The sequence below is a fragment of the Solanum verrucosum genome, unplaced genomic scaffold (genome assembly GCF_900185275.1).
Source record: "Solanum verrucosum unplaced genomic scaffold, falcon-dt-bn FXZP01000060.1, whole genome shotgun sequence".
Taxonomy (NCBI): Eukaryota; Viridiplantae; Streptophyta; class Magnoliopsida; order Solanales; family Solanaceae; genus Solanum; species Solanum verrucosum.
In genome coordinates, this window is record NW_026020129.1 from 573,187 (window position 1) to 597,728 (window position 24,542).

At 33.2% G+C, this 24,542-nt stretch overlaps 1 protein-coding gene across 1 annotated transcript; it reads left to right on the top strand.

The window, feature by feature from the left end:
• Positions 1–1,026: 1,026 nt before the first annotated feature.
• LOC125826086 (probable histidine kinase 1) lies at positions 1,027–8,749 on the top strand. The gene is made up of 12 exons (XM_049505386.1): positions 1,027–1,872; positions 2,749–2,805; positions 2,976–3,203; positions 3,387–3,480; positions 3,577–3,783; positions 4,210–4,340; positions 4,665–4,714; positions 5,074–5,435; positions 5,754–5,857; positions 6,749–7,549; positions 8,117–8,290; positions 8,572–8,749. The coding sequence occupies exons 1-12, from the start codon at positions 1,147–1,149 to the stop codon at positions 8,692–8,694; spliced, it is 3,057 nt and encodes a 1,018-aa protein (XP_049361343.1). The 5' UTR covers positions 1,027–1,146; the 3' UTR covers positions 8,695–8,749.
• Positions 8,750–24,542: the final 15,793 nt, after the last annotated feature.

Consider the following 24,542-nt stretch of genomic DNA (forward strand, 5'->3'; position numbering starts at 1 on the left):
TTTAAAATGGGGGCGGGGTTTTCACTGTATAAAAAATTGAAATAAAATTAAACATAATACGAAGACTTACAAAAGGCACATGGCTTCTTGAGTTTGGTCTCCACATATTTTTTGTTTTTCACAAATTAGTATTATTTTTTCTTTTGCTTTCACATGGTCTCCTTTTACATTCTTCATAATGGTCCAAAGGTTTTGGGTATTATTTTTATTTTTGACTGAGCACTTTCAAGAGATTCTTTCAGATCTACAGTGAAAAGGAGAACAAGGGTGGGTGTTCTCTAAATTTTCATAACCAACTTTCTTCTTCTTCTCTTCTTCTTCTGGTTTTGGTTCAATGGAAAGTTATTTCAAGAATTCTTGAAAATAAAGAAAGGTGGCTCTACTTTAATGCAATTTGGTTGACTTTGGTATATGTGTACGTGAAGTTTGATCTCAATCTCAATTTGCCACATTTCCATTGGAATATGCAATTTGATTTTCCTTATTGTATGATGAATGAGTTGATAGATGATTCATGAATATTTTTCAAGTTTTTCTCTGCTGAATTATTAATCTTAAATATATGTCCCACCTCAATTATGTTGTTGAATTGTATTCTTTATATTCTTGTTGGAAGTTGCACTAAAGGGTGAATCTTTTTTTATTCTCTCTGTCCACCTCATTTCATTGCTCCAGTTGAATGCATAGCTTTAAGTTGTTGGGTAGTTTTTCTGAACAGTTTAAATCATAATCTTTTGATTGCAGAAGATTTTTTTACATCAAATGATTGTCATTTTTTTTAGCTTCTGTTGTAGTAATAATAATAAAAGAATGGCAAAGTTGACGTTTTTCACTAATGATCTGTGATGAAGCAAAAGGGATGATGTTAAAAAAATTTCATATCCCATATTTGGATCTTAATAAAAAAAGTGGGCGTTTGTTGAAATCTCTCTGAGAGATTCAGCTTTGTGTATATTTATCCAATAGGGATCAATACACTCATCTTTCTTGATAATTTTGTTTGCAGATGTTGAGCTAAACTTATATGGTGTTGAGGATCTTATTGAAAATTCGATTCAGTTTAGCTCAGATGCGAGAATTGTTGCTTGAGAGCTAAGTTAAGCAATAGTTTGACTTTCTAGTTGTATGTAACATAATAAGTTGAAGATGGTTTGCGAGATGGAAAGTGATCAAACAGAGTACATGGAGATGGAAGTGGAAGTACTTTCGTCGATGTGGCCTGAAGATATGAATGAAAATGGAAAACAATTCAATATAGATTGGCCAGGAGAAGACCAAGATATGTTGGAGGAGGTTAATATCAATGAGGATTCCACCATAGTTGATTTCAAGCGCCTTGTGGAACTTACTAATTATAGCGAAAAAGGGTCATCTCAGTTGGCTTACTTGGTGAAAAATTGGGAATATAAACAGGAAAATGCTGTAAGGCTACTTAGAGAAGAGCTTGACAATCTTAGCAAGCAACAAGAAGAATCAGAGCTCAAGAAATTGGAGATATTGGAGAAGTATCAATTCGAGGAAGAACGATATGGAGGCGATAAGCGTCCAATATCTATATTGGATGAAGAATTGAAGAGATACATATTCCAAGAGGCACCTAGGAAAAGGAATGATGTGAAAATTCAAGATAAACTAGAAATAGATGCTGAGTATGACAGTATAAAGTACTGGAAGCAGAGAGCTACACATTTGGAGAAGTTGTTGGAAACGAGTGCTCAACGGGAGCAAATACTAACTGAGAAATTGCAGGAAAGCATAGAAAATCTTGAAAGACAGTCCTCTCCTGTGGAAGAATTATCTCAGATTCTGAAAAGAGCAGATAATTTCTTACATTTTGTCCTCCAGAATGCACCGGTTGTCATCGGCCACCAGGTCAGTTGTCATTTGGAATAATTTGATGAGTATTCACTTACCTAAATTGGAAATGCTCCCAATTTCTTGTTCTAGTTTTGTAGATGTTACCTTGTTATGTCCTCATATTTTTACAAAATTCCAACAGATTTATTTTCTCTTCTTAACTTTTTGTTTCTTCAGTCTAGTACAAACATTGGATAAATCAAGTACTTGGGCTATAGTCAACTACTTAATTTGGTCAAGTGGTATAAAGCCATTGTACAAACACTTTCTCTATACTACTAACACTACCATCTGTTGCCTGGGACATATGAATCTCGTGGATGTTGTTAATTAAAACCACGAATCTCCAACCAATCGAAATAGGAAGAAAGGTGGTAATAATTGATGCTTGTATGGTGGTCTTCTTTGCATGACCTTTTAGGTTCAACTTAAGCCAGATAAGGGAGTAATAAAAAATATTCTTGTCAAACGTCTTGTAGTGTTTGTTTGCATCAGATGCAAGTGTGAGAAAGTCCTGGCTTCCAGTGTAGTCCAATTGATGTCAGTAGCAAATTCAAGCTACACGGAGTTAGTGTCGAAAAACAGTCTAACTCCCATTCCTCAGTTATTGTAAGAGACAAAAATTTGATCGGATATCTCCACATACCTCAATGATCTGATAAGTTTTTTTGCTCGAATATTAGAAGCGATTGGGATGATGACATTTTCATTCTACTTATTCCCTCAACCCCTCTTCCTTGATACAATCGTCCTCATTTGTGAACAGATGTTGGATCATTTCCAAATCATTTTTAACCTCTATATAATTCTCCTCAACTATTTTAAAGGCATACTATTTATTGACATAATATGTTTTGAAGAAACTAAGTGTTCTGATATTCTTTTGTGCAGGACAATGAGTTACGCTATCGTTTTATCTACAATCATTTCCCAAGTTTGCGTGAAGAGGTATATCAACCTTAATATGCTTTAGAGCTTCTCCTTCAAAATGTGAAGTTGCTCAATAATCTTTTGGAGCGGAATCAATATCTTTCTATAATCCATCAGTTCACTTTGATGAAATTTCTTCGACATTTAGAATCTGGTACGTGTTTTCCTCAATCATACTTATCTTTCAGGACATCATTGGCAAAACAGATGTAGAAATTTTTACTGGTGCTGGTGTAAAGGAATCTCAAGACTTCAAAAGAGAGGTTTTGGAACGGGGAATACCGGCAAAGAGGGAAATTACATTTGACACAGGATTATTTGGGTCAAAGACTTTTTTAATATATGTTGAACCTGTGTTCAGTAAGGCAGGGGAGACCCTTGGAGTAAATTATATGGGAATGGAGATAACTGATCAGGTGAGTTAGATTCTTTACCATTAACTCTAGATTCTTCACTGGTTACTCTTGTTGGTACTCAGCAGTAATTTTTGAAAGGAAGTTTGAGTTCTGATGTTCAAAACATCAATTTAAAGGGCTGATACCATGTTATATACTCTCTCTTCATGGAAGCTTAGTAGCAATGTCATGGTTAAAATGCAGGTAAGGAAAAGAGAAAAAATGGCAAAGCTGCGCGAAGAGATAGCTGTACGGAAGGCCAAGGAGACTGAACTTAACAAAACTATTCACATAACAGGTTCCTTTTTAACATATTATAGGCTTTGTGCACATATGTGAAGTCAGCTGCTAGAAGAATAAACATCACTAAGGTTATATACTTCATTTGTTACAGAGGAAACAATGCGAGCGAAACAAATGCTTGCAACCATGTCCCATGAGATTAGATCTCCTTTGTCAGGAGTTGTCAGCATGACCGAGATTCTTTCTACCACAAAACTGGACAAGGAACAGCGTCAGCTTGTGAATGTAATGTTGTCTTCAGGAGATTTGGTTCTTCAACTAATAAATGACATCCTTGACCTTTCCAAAGTTGAATCAGGTTTAATTTCATTCTCTTCTCTTTTTCATTGCAGTATTTGCTAAAAATATTTGTTGCGATCTCTTAGATGTTTGTATTTGGATGTTCTACGAATCATGTAGATCTAGTTTTAACTGTCTATCTTAGGAATGAATTCCATGAGTTTTTCATTGGCACGCTTGGCTGGGATAACATAGCTCAATAGTAGAATAGCTTAAGAATATAATTCAATCCCAAAGTGACCTTTCTATGTTATATTTTCTTTTCTATGTGTAGATTTCCTTTTGGATTAGCCAAGTTCCTACTCTCTGGAATTTTCCGTAAACAAGATTTAGTGATTTTGTTTCTTGTCTTAGCATCAATAACTACATATATGATTTTGTTTTTGTCTTAGCAGTAATTAACTTGATTGTCCTGAAAAAAGGTTATTGTCTAATTCTTGTTCAGGAGTAATGAAGTTGGAAGCCACAAAATTCCGACCAAGGGAGGTTATTAAGCATGTCTTGCAAACTGCAGCAGCATCACTACAGAAAATATTAACATTGGAAGGCCACATTGCTGAAGATGTTCCCATTGAGGTAAGATTTCTCATGAATTATAAGAACATGACAACAAAAACCCGAGGGCATCTGTATTCTTTTTGCCCATACCAAGACCAACCATACTGACATTCACTAATGAGCATCCAATTGAAGAGGAAACTTTTTAATTACTCTTTATTATTCCTTCTAGTACGCGAGTGAGATCAGTGCTATAGGAACAGTTGCAAAATTGGGAAAAAATTTGACACACTAAAACTATGTCTGGCTGCTTCTTTCTCTCTCCCCCCCCCACACACACTCATTATCTCTGTAGTTTATCTTTTATGAGCTTCCTACTGAAGAGAGTTTTCCTTAAATCAGGTTGTCGGGGATGTGTTAAGAATTCGCCAGATTCTCACGAACTTGATCAGGTATGAAAATCATTTGATGGATGAAGGCCTCTGTGATGCTATCTTTAATGCTAATAATGCTTGTTAGTCAAAACATCTACTGCATATTCTGATTTCTTCTTAAGTCTTGCTCTCATTTTCCGCAAATGAGAGATGTCTCCACAATGGAAATGAAATGAAATGAAATGTGTACATAACTTCTGTTGCTTGAGCATGCCAATTGTAGCATCTTGTTATTTCATAGTACTGTACCAGAGAGTTAATTTTTTTCCCCTTGTGTCATAAAAACACTTAACTTTCTTCAACTTCTTTCTGAAAGTTCCCCATAAATAACTGTATCTAAGACATAGGAAACCTGATTAGTTTCTTATGTTATGCAGCAATGCTATAAAATTTACTCATGAAGGGAAGGTTGGTATAAAGCTGTATGTGGTTCCCGGGCCATGTCCTGATGTGAAACAAGGATCCCATAAGAGGATGGCTTCTGATCATTCAAAGGTTTTAGCAAAGATATGTAAGGAAGATAAGTGTACATCACCATCTCACAACTCCCTTGATCGTAAAGGCTCTGGTGGATGCAAAGATGCCGACGGTGCAAACGAGAGATTGATGCAGAACGGGGAGGGCAACTATTCAGAACAAAATGGGGCTTCTATAGAAGATGAAGTGGATGATCCAAATCAACAGGAAACAACTGTGTGGATACGTTGTGATGTTTATGACACTGGGATTGGAATACCAGGTACTTACAAACTCAGCTTTCCCATGACCTGGTTGCTGATCCATAAACTTCATGGATACCTTTGACCTTATTTTGTATAAAGTTTATGTTTAATGCATTGACAGGCGTAAAATTTGTTCAAAATATTATGTTAGAGTAACTTTCCACATGATGCCTGATATGATAACTTGGAAAATAGAGCAATAATTTGCTATAACCGGTTAACTTGCACTGATGGTGTAAAAAGTTACACCGTCAGTGAATATAACATATAACTCTTCTAATATCTTTAGCTTTTTTTTCTTACTGTTGCTAAGCCAGTTTTACCTTGATTAACAGAAAATGCTATACCCACTCTATTCAAGAAATATATGCAAGTCGGAGCAGATACTGCTCGGAAGTATGGTGGGACAGGACTAGGATTGGCCATTTGCAAACAACTGGTAATTTTCAAAACCTTCTAAATTCCATTTAGTTTCAACTTTGTTTTTGAACAGAAGTTCAAAGATTTAAATATGTTCCATTGAGAAAATTTTGGAGAAATGCAAAGGATGCTGTTCTACTAGGATCGTCTCGACAAGCCTTCCATCATTTGCATCCTAGTTATGATTGGGTCTTGTCAAGACGATCCAAACATATGCAGTCTTCAAATGTAGGACGAAGAAGCTAGTAGGACGACCCAAGCCTTTCAAATGTAGGATGACGAACCCAAGGGCCGACTCATGTTCTTTTGAAAGTTCCTTAGACTTTTAGAGTTCTCAAAAAGGATGAATGCAGAGTAATTGAAGTGTGTTCTCAATAATGAGATAAAGTAATGAGAAAGAGCCTAATGATAGGATAAATCAGCTAGTACTCAAGTTGATATTCTTTGATAATTTGACTTTTGTGGATTTTTGGCCATAACATTACTTGTGAAAATATGCCTTTACTTCACAATATAGTGGCAAATTGTTAAGTTACATTCCTCGCATTGAGTCATGGGACCTTTTACGTTACATGGCATAGTCTTCTATCTTATCTTGGTTCATCTGAACTAGTATGCTATGTTTCTCTGACTCTTCAAGAATGTCGACGGGTGCTTGTCAAATCCTTCAGAAGTAGTGCATTTTTGAAGGGATCTGACATGGGTGCAACATCATTTTTGGAGAGTCCAAGCAATATAGCTAGTAAATTGTTTTTCCTTAGCAAGCATCATTTTATGGTCCACAAGTATTGCTACATCTTAGTGCAACTCAAATTTTGTCATAACAATTTTCACTTGTACTGAAATGACTTTGGCAGAATCGTCTATGATATTAGTACTTACCTTGACCCCTCATATTCTAATTGAACAGGCTGAGCTTATGGGAGGTCATATGACTGTATCCAGCAAAGAGCACCATGGATCTACCTTTACATTTATTCTACCTTACAAAGTTTCACCTGTATGTGATAGTTCGGATGATAATGAAGAACTCTCCGAAATGGATAATCATGATACTTCTTCTGAAGGAAATGATGATGATATAAATTCCGGTTTTTTCCAATTCCAACCGCGCACTTTAGGTTCTCTGTTTTCTTCTCATAGTTCTGGAAGAGCCACAAAACTTTCACCAAACGGTTTTGGGTATAACACTTTGAATAAGACTAATGGATTTCAAGTGAACTCCCATTCTTTCCCTTTAGATAGCAATACATCAAAAGAGACAGGTTCAGTAGAAGATGCATGTTCAGTAGCTGATGCTGTTGAGACATGTTCTGATCCTGAATCTTCATTCAAACACACCCGAAATTCTGGCAATCCAAGCACGTCTGGTAGAGAACAAAAGATTAACGGTGTTTTAGATCATACCCCTTGTTTATCTTCCCCTAATTCAGAAACTACAAACAGTGATCAGGGTGAAATTACAGAAAAAATAGAAAAAAGTCAGATACAGGAACAACCTGATAGAAGTTCTGAGTGCTCTTCAAGCAAGGATGCACAAATTTCAAAAACCTCTTTGAAACCCAAAATCCTCCTTGTAGAAGACAACAAAATACTTGTGATGGTAACACGTTCGATGATGAAGCAGTTGGGTCATGACATAGATATAGTGAATAATGGAGTAGAAGCTTTGCGTGCTGTTCAACGCCACAGATATGACCTCATTCTAATGGTACGTTAACTGAACATTTGGTTTTCTTTCGCTTAAGCTTTTGTTTGTTGCATGGTGGCTCATAACTCACTTAATGTCCTACACATGCATGTTTATTGTTCATTTCATTATCATTGCTGCAGTGGCAGATCCAGAATTTATACATTGTGGGTTCTGATATGTATAGCTAACTCTTGTTTCCCACGCATGTACATAGAGTTTGACCCCAAAATGTTAGGTTCTACTGAACTCACGAACGCTGACTGGATCCACCACTGATCTGTTATACGGTTGATTAATGAGACTCCTTGAACATTTAAATAACAGAAGGTTAAGACTAGGAACTTTCCTCATCTTTTGGTCCATAAGTAGAGGTTAGATCTTAATCAATCCAGTCTCCAGATAATAAACGTAGCACGAGGGGATAATGCACTTTCTAGTCCAGTGTTTGCAGCAGATGACATATACCAATAATTTAGCGGAATATTTACTTGCTCTCAGGCTCTACATAGGCTTACATTTTGTATCAAATATTAGTCAGGGAGGAATTCATGCTAACTTGTGCTGGTCATGATTTTATTTATGCAGGATGTATGCATGCCAGTCATGGATGGACTTCAAACTACAAGATTGATACGATCATGTGAAGAATCTGGTAACTGGGATGCAGCAAAAGATGCTGGCATTGATGAAGAGGTTTCTCCTTCAAATTCCTTACAGAGAAGTGATGAATCCTCCACGAAACGTATTCCTATAATTGCAGTAAGAACATACACTCTAAATGCCTTAATTGCCTGTGCTTTACAGCCTCTATACTTCCATATTATCTCTTGCTTGCTCCATTTCTCTCTCTGTTGCCTGTGCCTTTACAATATCATTCTTACAATTCAGAAAAATGTCTATAAATTGTGATCAAGTTAGCTTCATTTGCAAAATCAGGCTATTGAAGTCTAGCCTGGTTTTTTTTTGTTGTGTCATGCAACCTTTCTTTCCATCAATTTTCTGCTGCAGCTAACAGATGAAACTCGTTCACTTTATCGCAGATGACAGCCAATGCAATATCGGAAAGTGCAGAAGAGTGTTATGCAAATGGTATGGACTCTTTTGTATCAAAGCCAGTAACACTTCAAAAATTAAAAGAGAGTCTACAACAGTATCTACCATGACATCTTTCTTGTAAATGAATGCACCTGTACAGGAATAGAAAAACAAAAAAAAGAAAGAATGTGTTAGGAAATTTTGTACTCAAGTTGCTGTGCTTCTAGTTGTCTTGTTCAGAATGATGTACATTAATAGTCTGCCTTCTGTTCCTCTACTAGTCCTCATAGCAGCAGCAAATCACATATCTGAAACTCATGTATCTGGACTTACCAAAATGGAAAGTTTTTATATGAATTCCATTGAAGAGGGAATAAGTCATGAGAATCATTATGTATCACTATGTGTAACATATTTTCAATCAACTCACTCTGTTTACTATCCCGACTTGTTTGAGATTGAGGCGTTGTTGTTCTCACTCCACTCCATTCCCAAAAAACTAAAATAATGAGCAGCTATGTATTAATACCAATCATAATGACAATCTCTAACCTTACAAGTAACATTTTACAAAAGAAGCCAACTCCCACAACCTAATCTAAACATGTATATAAGAGCTTCTAAATAGAGTAACATAAGAAAAGACAACTTTCAAATAGAGCCGTCAGTATGGGCTAGGCCCGTTGGGACGGCCTGACCTAACTCGTGATTTGATAGTGCTGGGCTACGATTTTTGGAGCCCATTTAAGAAAAGGGTTTTTTTGCCCGGCCTGAATAAGTCTGCCGATTTGTAGGGCTTGAGAAATATGGATAGGGCCGGCCCGTAGGCCAAATAAAAATAAAATAGAGTATTAAAAATAAGGGAAATTTTTTAAAATGTCAATATTTTAGCATTTAATGGGACCTCTTATCAACATTTTCAATATTTATTAAAAATGTCAATATTTTAGTTTGTTATTCTTCTTATTTATGTATTTTTTATTTGTTTGAGTTGAAAGAATACAATTATTTAATAACAGAAAGGAGAAAATCATGAGAGAAAATATTTTTAAAAAAGAAACATATCACTTAAAATTCTCATCGGTTACAATTTCAAAAGTAATTGATTGTATTCATTCCAATATGATGATATGTGTATTTGTATTCATTATGGTTTTCATGTTTGAGTTTGTATAATGACATTTGTATTTCTTTATTAGTTTGTATTCATTCTAATAGGTATACCAAATTGATTTGTAGTTATTTAGAATGATATTTGCATCCACAAATAAAAATATAAATAAAATATTTGTATCCATATATACTTATGTAATCTGTGTTCATTCAGAAAGGATACAACATTGGTTTTGTATATTTTTCAAAAATGAATATTCTTTCTTAAAATTTCAACAAATTTGTATTTCAATCATCAAAACGTACAAATTTACAATCTTAGTAACAATCAAAATTTGTATTTCATGACAAAAAAAATGTATTTCTTACAAATGCTGAGTAAAAAGAAACAATTAACAAACAAAAATTAATATGAATACAATTATGTTGTGAATACAATTTTGCAACCATGACTCTCTCTTTCTTCTTCTTCTGCTATGTTCCTTTTTTTCCGATTTGTTTTCACCAAATTCAAATTCGAATCCGTATTCACTTGTGCATTGGTAACCCTATAAGAAAATATTGAAATTATTAAATATGAATGTATAAAAAATCAAACAATATATGATGTATGAATGCTAATGTATATTACTACAATCTACTGAATCTCAAATATATAAACAAATTCACAAAAAAATCAAAAAGAGGACAGAAAATCCGAAATACAAAAATATTTGGTGAATATGAAAACAAAATCAGAAGAAAACTCACAAAATATTTGCTGACTTCGAAATTACCTTTATCAATTGAGAGATTTCTTGAACAATTTGGGAGAAAAAGGAAGAGTTAATTTTTCTTGAACAATGAATGAGAGAAAAATTGGGAAAACGTGAAGAGAGAGAGAATATTCACTTGAGTTAAAACCTAGAAAGAAGGGTAATGAATAATAAAGGTATTTTTTTTCTTTTTTACCGGTTAGTGGTGTAGAAATTGATCCAATGTGGGACTGTTTTGAGAAATAAAAGGAAAGGAAAATAGTTATATTAGGATACAAACCATTTTCTAAAATATTGACATTTTGACATTTTTAATATTTATTTTAAAGTGTAGATGTTTTTACTTATTATGTTAGGGATTGTGACTAGTTTGCTAATTTTTCCTTATTAAAAACCATAAATCAATTCCAATTGGGTCCAAAAGTGGCCCGATTGAAAACAACAAAACAAAGTAAACTACAGGAAGAAGAAAACAAACTAACAGAAAAGGAAATAAACTCTAATGTCTGAAAAAATTTCAGCTTCTCCGATGTGATAGTCGCCGGAGAATCCTCCCAAAGTGACGACCAGTCCTTCCAAATACTCATGATATGAGCTATGTTCGATATCGATCCAGGTAAGGATTGCAATCACTTCCACATCAACAAATCTCATTAATGTAATGATTCAAATACCTTTGAAGACTTCTTCTAGCTGAATTTTATCGATCTAAGCTAGATCTCAAGTTATACGCAAGAATTTTGGGGACACGCTTCAGTCGCCATCGAGATTTGAAGACAAGATCTATTAAGATAAGCTTTACCTTTATAATTTAATTACTCATCTTTGAGATATGTTTTGATATTCAGTCCTTGATTATTCTCCTCAACAGGTTCAACCCCACTGGGATTAATACTACTGTTTAAGTCGCCTAATCTCCGACCTTGCAATCGCTCAACCTTTTCCAGGAGACTAAGGTAAGTAATCTTTCACCTTCTTAGTTTAGTCCTCTCCTGATTTGGTTTGAACTGATGTGGTGCTCTTTTTTCTTTTTATTTAGTTTAGGGTCTGCTATGATTTGCTTTAGATATGTTGTTGCTTTATTATTCTCGGGTACTAATCCTTACTATCATTTTGTTGCATGTGAAATCTGTCCGAGTTCGCCACAAACTCATTCCTTTCCCTTGCATTTTGAGAGAGCCGTAAAGGCTCAAATTCCTTTTATCGAGTCAGCCAATCGTAAAATTGAAGAGCAGGTTTCCAGAAGTCGACGTACAGGTGTCGAAAACAAAAATACAGGAAATCGAAGCTGAGATAAGCGAATATACAGCTGATATACTAAGTATATATGTTGTGTATATGACAACATTGGGACCAAAAGCCCATCTCTTTATCTTGATTTGTATTTTATTAGAACATAGGACAGGTGGAAGATGGGCTTAAAGTCCAATAAAATCAGGCTGCTACATTAGCTTAGGACAGGGAATTGGGCCTAAAAGCCCCACAAATTTTGGGCATTTTAGTTTTTTTTTAGGATAGGTGTAAGTGGCTCAAAAGCCCTAAAATCGAAATAGGGCCAAGTACTGGTCCAGGCGGACAGATCCAGACTTGGGCCCAATTTTCTTTCTCTATCTATTTAATTGTCATTATGTGTTTATTTGTTAAAATTAATCTTAAGATTTCAAAAATTTAACTCCCCAAAAAACACCCATTTTAAATTAACTACCTAAAAATATGATAAATATTTTACTTAGGTAACATCAATTTCCCACTACATATTACAAGTATAATTCCCTTTTTTTATGGGTTACGAGGGGCCATTAATTGAAGATTGAGCTATTCCCTTTATTCTATTTGCTGGACCGGGTTGTCATGGAGTGCCAAATTCTTAGAGGGATAGTCAACATATGTTTACGAATTTCATGATGTCAAATCACTAACCAAAATGTGATCTTTATCATAATTAATTAATGGTAATACTTTAATTATTGATAAAAATATTCAAAGATAATTAGTATTCTTTATAAATATCACTAAAGTCTATAACGACATTGAATTCAATAACAATCAACTTATAATGCCGGTAAAGACTTCAACACTTTTATTAATATGCATATTTATTAACTCTAAAACTGTTTTGCTGCAGTGAATCTATTTTGAAGTTACTGTTTTTACCTTCTTTTCTGAGCCACCATAGTACCCTCTTCATTTTTTCTCTTTTCTGTAAAATACATTACATTTACATTTTTATACACTATTATACATTACATATACATTTTTATACACTATTATAAATTCCCTATGCACTATAAATAGAATGTATAAATAATGTAAATGCTTGTGTAATCATGTATAAACATACAAGAAACCCACTCAAATCGCGGGCAAAATTGCAAAAGTTCAAGAACTCTTTTATTCAATACATTTAAGCCTAAGTAACTTTTAGATGATTGATAATTCACTTGTTTATAATTAACACTTTATGCTTTAGCGATTCTGAAGGTAATGACATTAATTAATCCAATTATCACTTAAAAAATCTATTACCACTAAACATCTATTTTATTATCGTATTTTTGTAAAAATATATTAGAACCAATACCTAATGATTGATCTATTTATAATTGTATGCTGGCCTAATGTTGCTGTCTCCATATATAGAACTTTAAAGCTAAATGCTATAAGTACAAGGCATACACATTTAGCTACAAATTCTTATGTACATATACGTGGCGTATTGCTTCTCTACAGTTATATTTTGTTGTAAAGTTCGTTCTTCCTCTTAAAATAAGTATCGTTTTAGCTCATTATATACTTATTAAGAGAAATAATAAATATAAGATATAGTTAATTTATTAGATGTTTTTTGAGAGTTGAGCACTACTAGGAAGAAGTAGCTCTTCAAAATGGTCATTTCAAAATAAGTGAATTGTTGGAGTTTTTTTCTTTTCATAGTTTAAAATAAGTGAACTGTTCATAGTTTAAAAGAGTAACGTTGTTGGAAATTTCTTCCATTTTTGCCCCTCATTTACATTTTGTAGGTGATAATTTCAAAAGAGTTAATTGTTCATATTTATGATTTTACTTTGAATTATTCATACTTTCAAGAATAATTTGAGAATAACTAAAAGGGCAAAAGTGAAAAGTGGTGTTCAATTTATATCCTTTTTCTTAATGGATGTATACTGTCTCAATAATTCACTTATTTTGAAATGGAAAAAGTATAAGAGTATAGTTAAAAACTTTTATCTTGAATTTCTAAACAATTGTCCACCCAACTGATTAAACTAAAAATAACTGATAAAATATATAGTATATGTATAATCTATGTAACATATGTGTATTATCATATATAATCAATATATAATTTATACATATCGCCTTAAAAAAGTGTATAATAAATTTGTCCGATTATTTGTACGAAGAAACCCAATATTTTTTGCTTTTAAAGTACTGACATGAAAGGGAGGGAGGGAGCTATAAGTACACCAATATACTTAATGAGCACTTCATTAATGCTTCAAATCAAATTCAGAGCATTTAACTGCCAACAATTTTAAACTTTATTGTTACTCCCTATTGTAACAACTAGCAAAGATATTGTTTGTCCACAATAGACATCAACAAAATCAAACAGCTCATTTGCTTGTAGAAACATTGGATGATGCATATAAATACAGAACTCGATTATTTACGTGTCCTTTCTACTTTATCATATTTGTTTGATGATTTCAAACTATGTAAGAATCAAATATTCAAAAATAGAATTCAATCTATCGAATACTCATGTTATGATCTTTTACATCTTAGATCTTCTCGTTCCGTCTTCTGATTTGTATTTTTTTAATGTAGTATTCAGATCAAAGATCTTTTAGGTATAAAAATAAATATATTTTGTGGTATAAAAGTAAAGATCAAGCTCTTATGAAAAGGTCATGAAATCATAAATATAAATTTAGGTATAATTTCAAAAATCTCCCCCTCAAGTTTCGCTTTATCACACTGACCTGAGAAGAATTGGCATTGGGGACACCTTTATAACTTAATTTACTCTATACGCACTTAATTTATTTTTGATTTATTTTCTAGGGTTGAGCTTTTTAAAAAGGAAAAAGTGTGGGGTCATGGGTCTCTTTGGCCTTTTTAAAACTTGGGTATATTTGTGAATGTGGGGTCATGGGCTTGTTTATTACTTTTAAAACTTAGGGAAAAGATATAACTTTACAAGAATCTATTATAATCCCAATACATTTTAAAAAATATTATATTGTGATAAAATATTATTTAAATTACAATCCCAACAAGTATAAAAAAAATATTTAATAATATTATGTATAAACATTTTCCGAGGAAACCTCAGAACGTTTCAGCATACTATTGGAGAACTCTTCGTCTTCTTCCATAAACTCTCTTTACGAAATCGTCAACCTCCATAAAAAAATTGATCATTCTCCAACAAAATTTTCATCTTCCATTATTGAAAACATAAAGAAGTGACATCCTATAATTGTTCTTGAAAAACGAAGTGAAGTTTATTTTTTTTCATCAATCTTGTTCCCCAAGTCAGTTTGAATATTTTTCGATCTTCTACCCAAGTTCAGTTGGATCTTTTTGGAATCTTCTTCCTCTCAAGTAAGCTTAATCGTGTTTACAATAACTTTTAGCCTATTTGATTTTTTTATTGCGATAGTGTAGCGAAGTTTAGATTTTTGCTTAAAGTTATGAAAATTTGACCCGGTTTAGTTGATGGTTTTTATTCGGAATCATTATTGACGTTTTGCTTTGGATAATGCGTAGAAATTTTATATTTTTTATGTTTATCTGGCCTATCGATTTGAAAGTTCTTATTGTAATTTGGTCGACTATAATGGTGTTTATGTCAATGGCATTATCGAGTTTTGTTGGAACTAGTACTTGTTTTGCAATATTTTTTTAGCATTACTCTGTTTGTATTATTAGACTAGTGGTCGATATTTTTATATGAAAATTATATTTTTGTATATAATACAGTATGGCTAAAACTAGAGGAGGCATTGTTAAACGATTTGTTCATAAGCCTTCTAAAAGCAAGAAAAGAAAGGCGGAGGAAGTTTCAAGATCTTCAAAAAATGAAAAAAAATTGTAGTTGAAGAACCTAAGTCTAACTCGGATTCTGATACAATGGATGAGATTGACAACTATGAGGATAGTAGTGCCCAGAATACTGATGATGTTGAGTCTAGTGAAGAAAAAACTAACAGTGGAGATGAGGAGAGTAGTAGAGATAGCCGAGATACTGGAGATGAGGATGATGATCCCCTGTCCTTGCCATTTTGTGCAAGAGAAATCTCTGGTAAGTCCTATAATCTAACTACATGGATGGATGAATTGGGATCTTTTTCAGTGAAAATTTCTGTGAGAGCAAGAATGACTCTTTATCGTGATTTTAGAAATGTTTTAGTTCAAGAAAAAAATTATAATGACTTTAAAGGTACTTGTTTTGGAGGACATTTAAGGCATATTTCAGAATATTACAAGTTCAATGGACAGATGGTCCATTATATGTTGCGACGTGCTAAAAATGATAAAAAAATTGCATAAGATGTGATTTTGTGTGAATGATAAGCCTGCTTGTTTTGGCTTAAAAGAGTTTGCACTGATTACGGGGCTGAATTGCTCAGCATACCCCCGTGATTCAAAAATGACAAAAATGCTTCAGAAATGTGAGATTTCTTTATAAAGTGACCAAGAATAAAATATCAATGGTACAAAGTTGATGAGTTTGATTAAGGGTAGCAGATTGAATAAGGAGCAGAAGTTGAAGAGCTCTTTAGTTTGGTTCGTCCACTCGATGTTGCTTGCCCACGATCGATCTAAGATTGTGGATTCAAACCACATTAAGATGGTCGATGATTTAGACTTTTTCAAGAGTTATCCCTGGGGGAAGAGTATTTGATTTAATAGTGAAGTAATTGATGAAAAAAATTGATTTGAAGAAGCAGAGTGAAGTGTACAAAGAAAGAGGAAATGCATCGTATGCTCTGTATGGCTTCTCCTGGGCATTTCTGGTACTTATTATCAATTATGTACTTGATTTCTAATAAACTCTTATATATTTATATAGTATTTCATAGTCTCTGTTTATTTATTTGTTAATTTTATTAATATCAGGTTTGGATATATGAGGTTTTTCCTCATTTTGGTAAGTATGCAAAGAAATTCTTGGATTCTCCTCTGTCCATTCCCCGTTTACTTAGATGGCACACGACAAAGAGCGATAATGTTGTCGAAGGTGATCCATTCAAGTATAAAGGGAGAAGTACAAATGTATAAACTTATTTATTATCTAGAAATATTTGTAAATTAGTGAAGGTCTTGTACTATTTATATATTTTTTTTGTAGGTGTGCATCCATACCTCATACTTACTGTCCGTGAGACAAAATAAAATTATATGGCAACATTAAAGCCATATACGGACGAAGTGAAGGACACAATCATTGATGCCTTAAAGGCCAATTTGAAAGGTGTGACTGTGCTTACTTCATTAGTAGAGAATATGGAGGATGGGTATTCAAGTGATCACAATCCTAATCAACTTTGTGAGAATTTTGTACCAAGTACTTCTAAAGATGAAAGTCTATGTGAGCGTGTTGCATCCCTCGAGTAATCAATGGCGAAAATTGTTGCTTTTGTACGAGAGGAGAAATTAAGAAGAAATGAAAAGAAAAAGAAAAACAAAGGTAGATACATTTATATATTATTTCTGTAAAATAATTCATTTGTATTAATGCTTAGCCACTGATCTGGCAGTAGATGATGACAACTTTTTAGCACCAACAGTTGATGACGAGATCATTTCATTAGTTGTAGTCGATGATGATCTTGCTGCAGTTGATGCATACTTTGCTGAAGAAGTTGATGAAGAGATGAAGGAAGAGGAGATGAAAGAAGAAGAGAAACAACAAGATGAGGAGAATATAACAGAAAAAGAAGAAGAGAAGATGGAAGAGAACAATGAAGAAAAGAAGAGGAGAAACTAGAAGAAAAGAAAGAAGAAGAAAGTGAAGAGGAGAATCTGGAAGAGAAGAAAAATGAAGAAAATGAAGCAAGTGGAGAAGAAGAGAAAGAACAACAAGAGGAGAAGATAACATAGAATGAAGAAGAGGAAAAGTTGGAAGAAGAGGGCTTGGCCACTGATGTGGTAGAATTGGAAAAAGAAATAGACGTGATGAGTACTGTGATGGAGCTTAATGGTGAGGTTGGTGGTGATGAGTAAGGGCATTTGTGGTTTTTGTGGTGTTTTAAGACAATTTTTGAAATATTTGGTTTTTGATGACAATTGATTTTTGTGATAGTTGGGTTTTCCCTGGTTTGAACACAACTGGTTTTTTGAGATGGTTTTTTTTTAAATAGTTGGTTTTTAAGAACATGGTTAAAGTGGTTTGTTGTTTTGCTATTTTTGACGACAAAAATAAACATCTGACAGTTTAACATATTTTATTATGAAGGGTTTTTAGATTTTTTATTAATCTATGTCTTAATAGTATGCGATTTTTGCTATCATTGTTGATCTATTTAGTAGTCAATTATCGACAATAAACTTGTATGTCTACTACTATAGATTGTTATCACTGTTGATATAAAATAAAAGATATAAGAGTGCAATAAATAGAGAGAAATACTTTATTTATTCAGCACTACATTCCTGTTACACATTTTCAAAAATCATACACCAAAAATAAATCACACAATATAGCTTTTAGGCGTTTTTCTTTTTCTTCTGCCAAAATCAACCTTTCTTTTAGTTGATCTCTATCTATTTCAGCATCTTTTAGCAACACTTTCAAGTGATTCCTCTACTCTTCGGTTTCTTTTAAGAAAGTCATTAGCAGATCCCTATTTTCTTCAGATTTCCGTAGCTGTTTTAATATTTTAAATTTGGCGACGCCTTGAAAATTTGATGGGCTACTCGTTGACGATTCATTTTCAAGCCACATAAAAAAAGAGCATATGCCAACTGCACAATTAAAGAACTGTCGACCTAGATTTGTATCGGTGTGTGACGTCCTCAACGTAGCTGGATTACCACAATGACAATTATAAGACTTTTTTGCATTGGACATTTGAGATGCTTGAGACATTGTAAAGATGGAGGTGTTTGAGTTGTTTATGAGGGATTGCCTTCATTTTATACAAAAAAATAATCAATTGTTATTGTTGAAAAGTAGTATTTGAATTTTAATTACCATTACTGTGAAAATTTGTATATCAATATATGTACTGGTTGTCAAAATATATAGACCCCTTAAATAATCGATGCATTTCTATGTGTGTGGTGTTTGTATGACCAATGAGATTTACACTCTGATATTAGTAAGGTATATTTGGGTTTATATCTATGTTAAAACATTGTCGATACTGCACCTACTAGAATATGACACTTATATATAGACCAAAACTAGTAGAATTTAAAAAAGACAATAATTAAATAATAAATTATGTTTTTGAAATTTATCCAATTAAATAAGTTTAAACAAGTCATATGATCATGTAAGAGTCCACATAAATTGGGTGTGGTGATTAGAGATGTATGAGGAAGACTTGTGGTTATACAATCAATATCCTTAAAACAATGTTTGAGAAAGTGTAAGTATGTTGTGAGGATGATCACATGTTGTTCAATCACACATTGTTGATTGTCACTCCCAAATTATGTAGAGTCATACATGATCACATGCTTATTCTAAGGATGTTGATTGTATAACCACACATAACAAGTGACATCCTTACAACATACTTATGTTTTCTCAAACATTGTTTTAAGGATGTTGATTGTATAACAACAAGTCTTCCTCATACATCTCTAATCACCACACCCAATTTATGTGAACTCTTACATGATCATATGACTTGTTTAAACTTATTTAATTGGATAAATTTCAAAAACATAATTTATTATTAATTAATTATTGTCTTTATTAAATTCTACTAGGTTTGGTCTATATATAAATGTCATATTCTAGTAGGTGCAGTATCGGCAATGTTTTAACATAGATATAAACCTAAATATACCTTACTAATGTTAGAGTGTAAATCTCATTGGTCATACACACACCACACACATAGAAATGCATCGATTGTTTAAGGGGTCTATATATTTTGACAACCAGTACATATTTTGATATACAAATTTCACAGTAACATATGATGTTTTGATAATTCTTTAAGGATCGTTTGGTAGAGTGTATATTCAGATAATGTTTGTATTAGTCATTTTTGTATTAGTTATACTTAGATCATTTCTTATGGATAGTTTGATTTGGTGCATTAAAAATAGCATCCATGATAATAATAATACACATGCATTAAAATACACAACTTCATATCATGACTTTTTTTACAACACTTTCTTTTTTAATCATTCTAATTCATGCATTAAAATCATTGCATCATGAATACCATGAATTTTAATATATTAATAATACACAATTTAATAGAGAACGGATGGACTCGATAATAAACATTAATAGATAGCGTACAAAATGTATGTCATATTTGATTGATCTATATTAGATCATGACTAATTACGATAATAAATGACAATAAATTGACCAAAATGCTGGCAGTAGCTTGATTACAGTAGCAAAAAAAAACAGTAGCTTGATTACAAAAACAAATTCAATCAAGCTTGTTTAAGATTTGTTGTTGTTCACACATATAGCTCTCTTGTGTCTGGTTCTCTTACAAATTGAACATTTGTTCCTTCTCTTGCTTTTGAAATTCTCATTGATGTCTTTGACACGTTTTCTTCTTTTTCTTCCAAGCTTGGTATCGACAAGAGGCGGAAGAATCTTCACATTAAGCAATTCTTCTGGCACACACCATTTCGACTCGAGAAGGACACCATTAATAGAATCCATGTATGCAAGAAGGTACGCTTCAACTTTATACAAAGGCGAAGAGTACTCATAGATGCTCACACCATACTCATTTCCATGCTTCGATCGCAAAACGGCTATCACGTGAGCACAAGGTTTCTTGATCAAGTCATATTCTCTACATGAACATGACTTTTCCAGTAGGTCCACATAGACAGTAACACCTGCACCGAACACGGTAAATTGATTGTCGTCTCAGCTATATTCTCCACATACAAGAAGTCGCCCTCGATCTTTTTTTTTTCTTGCAATTTTTTCGGCAGCTGACACCATTTGATTATCCATTGATTTGAGGATATATGCATGTCTCTCCCTAAAGAATTCTCCAAACCTCTTAGCAATCGAATTAAATATAGATGTCATGGAATGCTCTCTTTCGATTATCAACATAGCATTGAGTGACTCGACGATATTTGTGGTCATCACATCATATCTATTGCCAGGAAAATATGCTGCTCTACTTCTCAAAACCAATATCATGCTCAAAGACGACGGCTACAGCGGGGCATGTGTTCTTAAATTCTACAAAATGATTGTCAAACTCCTCCAAAGAATAAGCATTTGCCGCATTGTAGTAAAGAGAAAGGTAATCTCCACAATGATGATTTACGTAGAGATTTTCACCGAGGTGCCTCATACAATATCCGTGGTGAGCATGATTGTAAACCTTCACAATATCGTTGGCGATACTCTTGTGTCTATCGGAGATAAACCACAAATCTGGTTCATCGACCACAATCTCCTTCAATTTCTCAAAGAAGAATGTCTAAGATGTATCATTCTCTTTGTCCACGACATAAAAGGAAATTGGACAAACATGACTCTCCATATCTTGTGCAACAACGCTCAACAACACGCCCTCGTATTTACCACATAAATGAGTGTCATCAACCGTAATTACCTTTATCATGTGGGCAAATCCCTTAATGCAACCACCAAAAACCAAGATATAATACATGAACCTATGACTATCCTCATTTACCATGAGACAATAGCTAGAACCAACATTAAGTGTCTCGAACACGTAGGAAAAAACCGATAAGCATGAATATCTGTTCTCCGCTGTCCCTCGAACCATTTCCTTGGCAACCACACCATCCTTCCAACATTTTCAATAGCTTGGACTACAATGAAAATAATTAAACATAACTCTTTGAATCTTTTTAACATTTGGACCATTGCCATCACGATACATATTTATACAAAGTGAAGCAATGACTTTGATTGAAATTTTTCTATGGCTAATGTTGGCATGTTCAACACCATAATTATGTTCTCCAATGTACTTATAGATACGAAATCTATCTGAACACTCATATTTCCTCGCCCGCAATATCCATGCACACATTTCACCTTTAAGTATTTAGTACAACTCTTCACAGTAGCAAAATCAAAAGACTTTTTTGCCACCGCTTCGACTAATAACAATTGCAACTCATTCTTGTTACTGAAAGTTTGGTTTATACATAAATTAGTTCCATCGGAGAAATGGTTGGATTGTGATCCCAATTCCTTTTGTCCCTGTATTTCTTCACAACATTCAGGTTCGAGATCTTCCGCATCTACTGGATGATTTTCCACATTAATTGGATCACCATGGATATTCATTGAATGATCACCCAAACTCTCATTTGAATTATCACCCAAGCTCTTCTTTGAATGATCACCAAATCTTTCATTTTCAATAGAATTATTGTCGCCGTTAAATGAATTCGTTGGTTCAATTAGAGGCCTCACATTGATGTTTATCCTCAATGTATGCCTAGAGCCATCAATACCAATATCTAATATGTACAAGCTCACGTGCCTATCATTTTTTTTATGAATGTGGGATGAATTTTTCCCTTCCCATTCATTTGATTGTTAATCACCAAGTCATTTGGCTCAGAAGTTAACTCACTGGTCTTAATTACGCTTGCAATCATATCGTCATATGAACCATTGCGACGCAATGCAATGGACACTGTCGTCTTACTAAAAGATTTCCAATTTCAGCTTTTGAGAGTCTCCTCCCATACTCCCATATAATCACCACTAGCAACAACAAATTCAGCTACTGCCATTATAGACTACAAAGATAGATACTAGATTATAGTATCAGTCGTTAACGATCGATGAAGTACGACATCCGTACAGACATGTGACTGAACGAGATTGTGGTTCAATATTCAGCTCCTGCAATGACAAAATAGATTTTTAATGCTTTTAAACTACTAAAATGTATCTATAATAAGTTATTAAGTGATTATTATGAAAGATTTCTCAAGTTTCTAAAATGGCGGGAAAATCATTTTAAAGCTTGGTTTTTGAAAGAAAATGGAGTAAAAATGAAAATGGAGTAGGAGATGATGATGATTTTACCTTGAAAATGGATATTTTGGCTGAAAAACTCACCGGAATCGTCAGTTTCGACAGCAGCAAAAACGAGTTGCTCTTCTTTCCCGTTTGGCTTTTTTCTTTTTTCTAAAATAAATTTTAACAATTTCAAATAAATATATATTATTCCAAATTAGTTAGAAAAGAAGGGGGGGACCAAAGTGAAGATATGAAAACTTAGGGAGGTCTTTTGTAAGTGCCAATTAGGGCACATGGATGATGTCATTAATAGTGGATAGACCACAAATTATTCAAGACTTTTGTCTTAATGTTCAATTAAGTTTGGAGAGTGTCTATTTTTCCAACTCTCCCCACTGACCTCCCTTGTGGTTTATTTATAATACTATAGAAATGGTCTCCCTTATTTTGATCTTTGTGTAATAAAAAGGGAGATTTTCATAATATTATAAGCCGCAAAAGAGGTTAGTGTTATAGAACGAAACCCAAGGAAAGGTGTCTGAAGCCAAATTAACTTCAGACATGTAATTCTACACTTCATACATTTTAGTATGAGGTTCAAGCATATATTTAAAATTTGGTTGCACTGTAAACATTTTAGCATGAAGTTTTAGTGGATAAATTTTGCCTTAAAATAAATTTATTTTTCGTATTTTAGTTTTGCTAAAAAACAATAATAAATCTATCAAATCCATTTTACAATACGGTGATTTGCTATTATGACGAACTTTTTCTATAGCACCCACTAATTAGCTAGCGTTTGGCCAGAGATTTCCAAATATTTTTGGCAAATATTATTTGGGTGAAATTTCACCATGTGTTTAGCCATAATATGTGGGAAAATATTTCACTTTTTTAGAAAAAAATATGATTTATACTCATAAGTTTAAAAAAACTATCAAAACTAACCATAAATTTGTATTACAAGTCAATTGGATCTTCGTTGCAACAAATAACAAGCAGTGTCCATGACACTAGAGCAATGTGGTAGTTTGAAGTGAGTGCAACAAGCATCATTCCATACATCGTGAAATAAACAAAGCACATGACTTTGTAACCTTGGGTCGATTGTTCATAATTTTCATAAATAATCAAATCATCACTTTCATATTCACGGAATATTTCATCGCTACTTTGATGTTCACGTAACAAATTATGTAATACAACGAAACAACTACTATAGAGGGTGTTTTTGTAAAAGATAAAAGTTTGGTGTAAAATTTGAATTTTTAAAAGATCCCAAATAATGAGATTTGGCCCAAATACTAATTTTTTCGAGTATTTGAGAAATTGGGTTATTTACCAAAAATATTTGTCAAATAATGACAAATTGTATGGACAAACACTATTTGTCCCAAATTTTATTTGAGAAATTTATGACCAAACGGATCCTTAATTTAAACTTACTTTTCATATTCGTAATTTAAGATCCACTTTTTTTCAAAATATTATACTTCAACTGCTTATAAGTTCAAAAAATATATATTATATAAAACAACTAAGAAGAACAAAGATGACTAGCTTATCTTCGGTCTATGAGTTATACTGGGTACATGTGGTTTCGTACTCATACTATACTTGTTGCACTCTTTTGTGGTACAGATTATATTTTGAATTCGAGGGTATTTCTTGGAGCTTGAGTATGAGTTTGGTTTCTCTTGGAGTTGTGGTGAGCTAATTGGATGTTCTGCGTCCCATACCTTCAGCTATCTTTATTTTTTAGGTTATTTTGGTATTCTGATAGGATATTTATTATGTTTATACTTTTTATATAATTAGAGTCTTGTATTGACTTTTAGAAGCTCTTGTACTTATGACACTAAAATCTTGGGGTGGTATTTCAGTTTTCCACATTTTATTTAAAAGACTTAGTAAG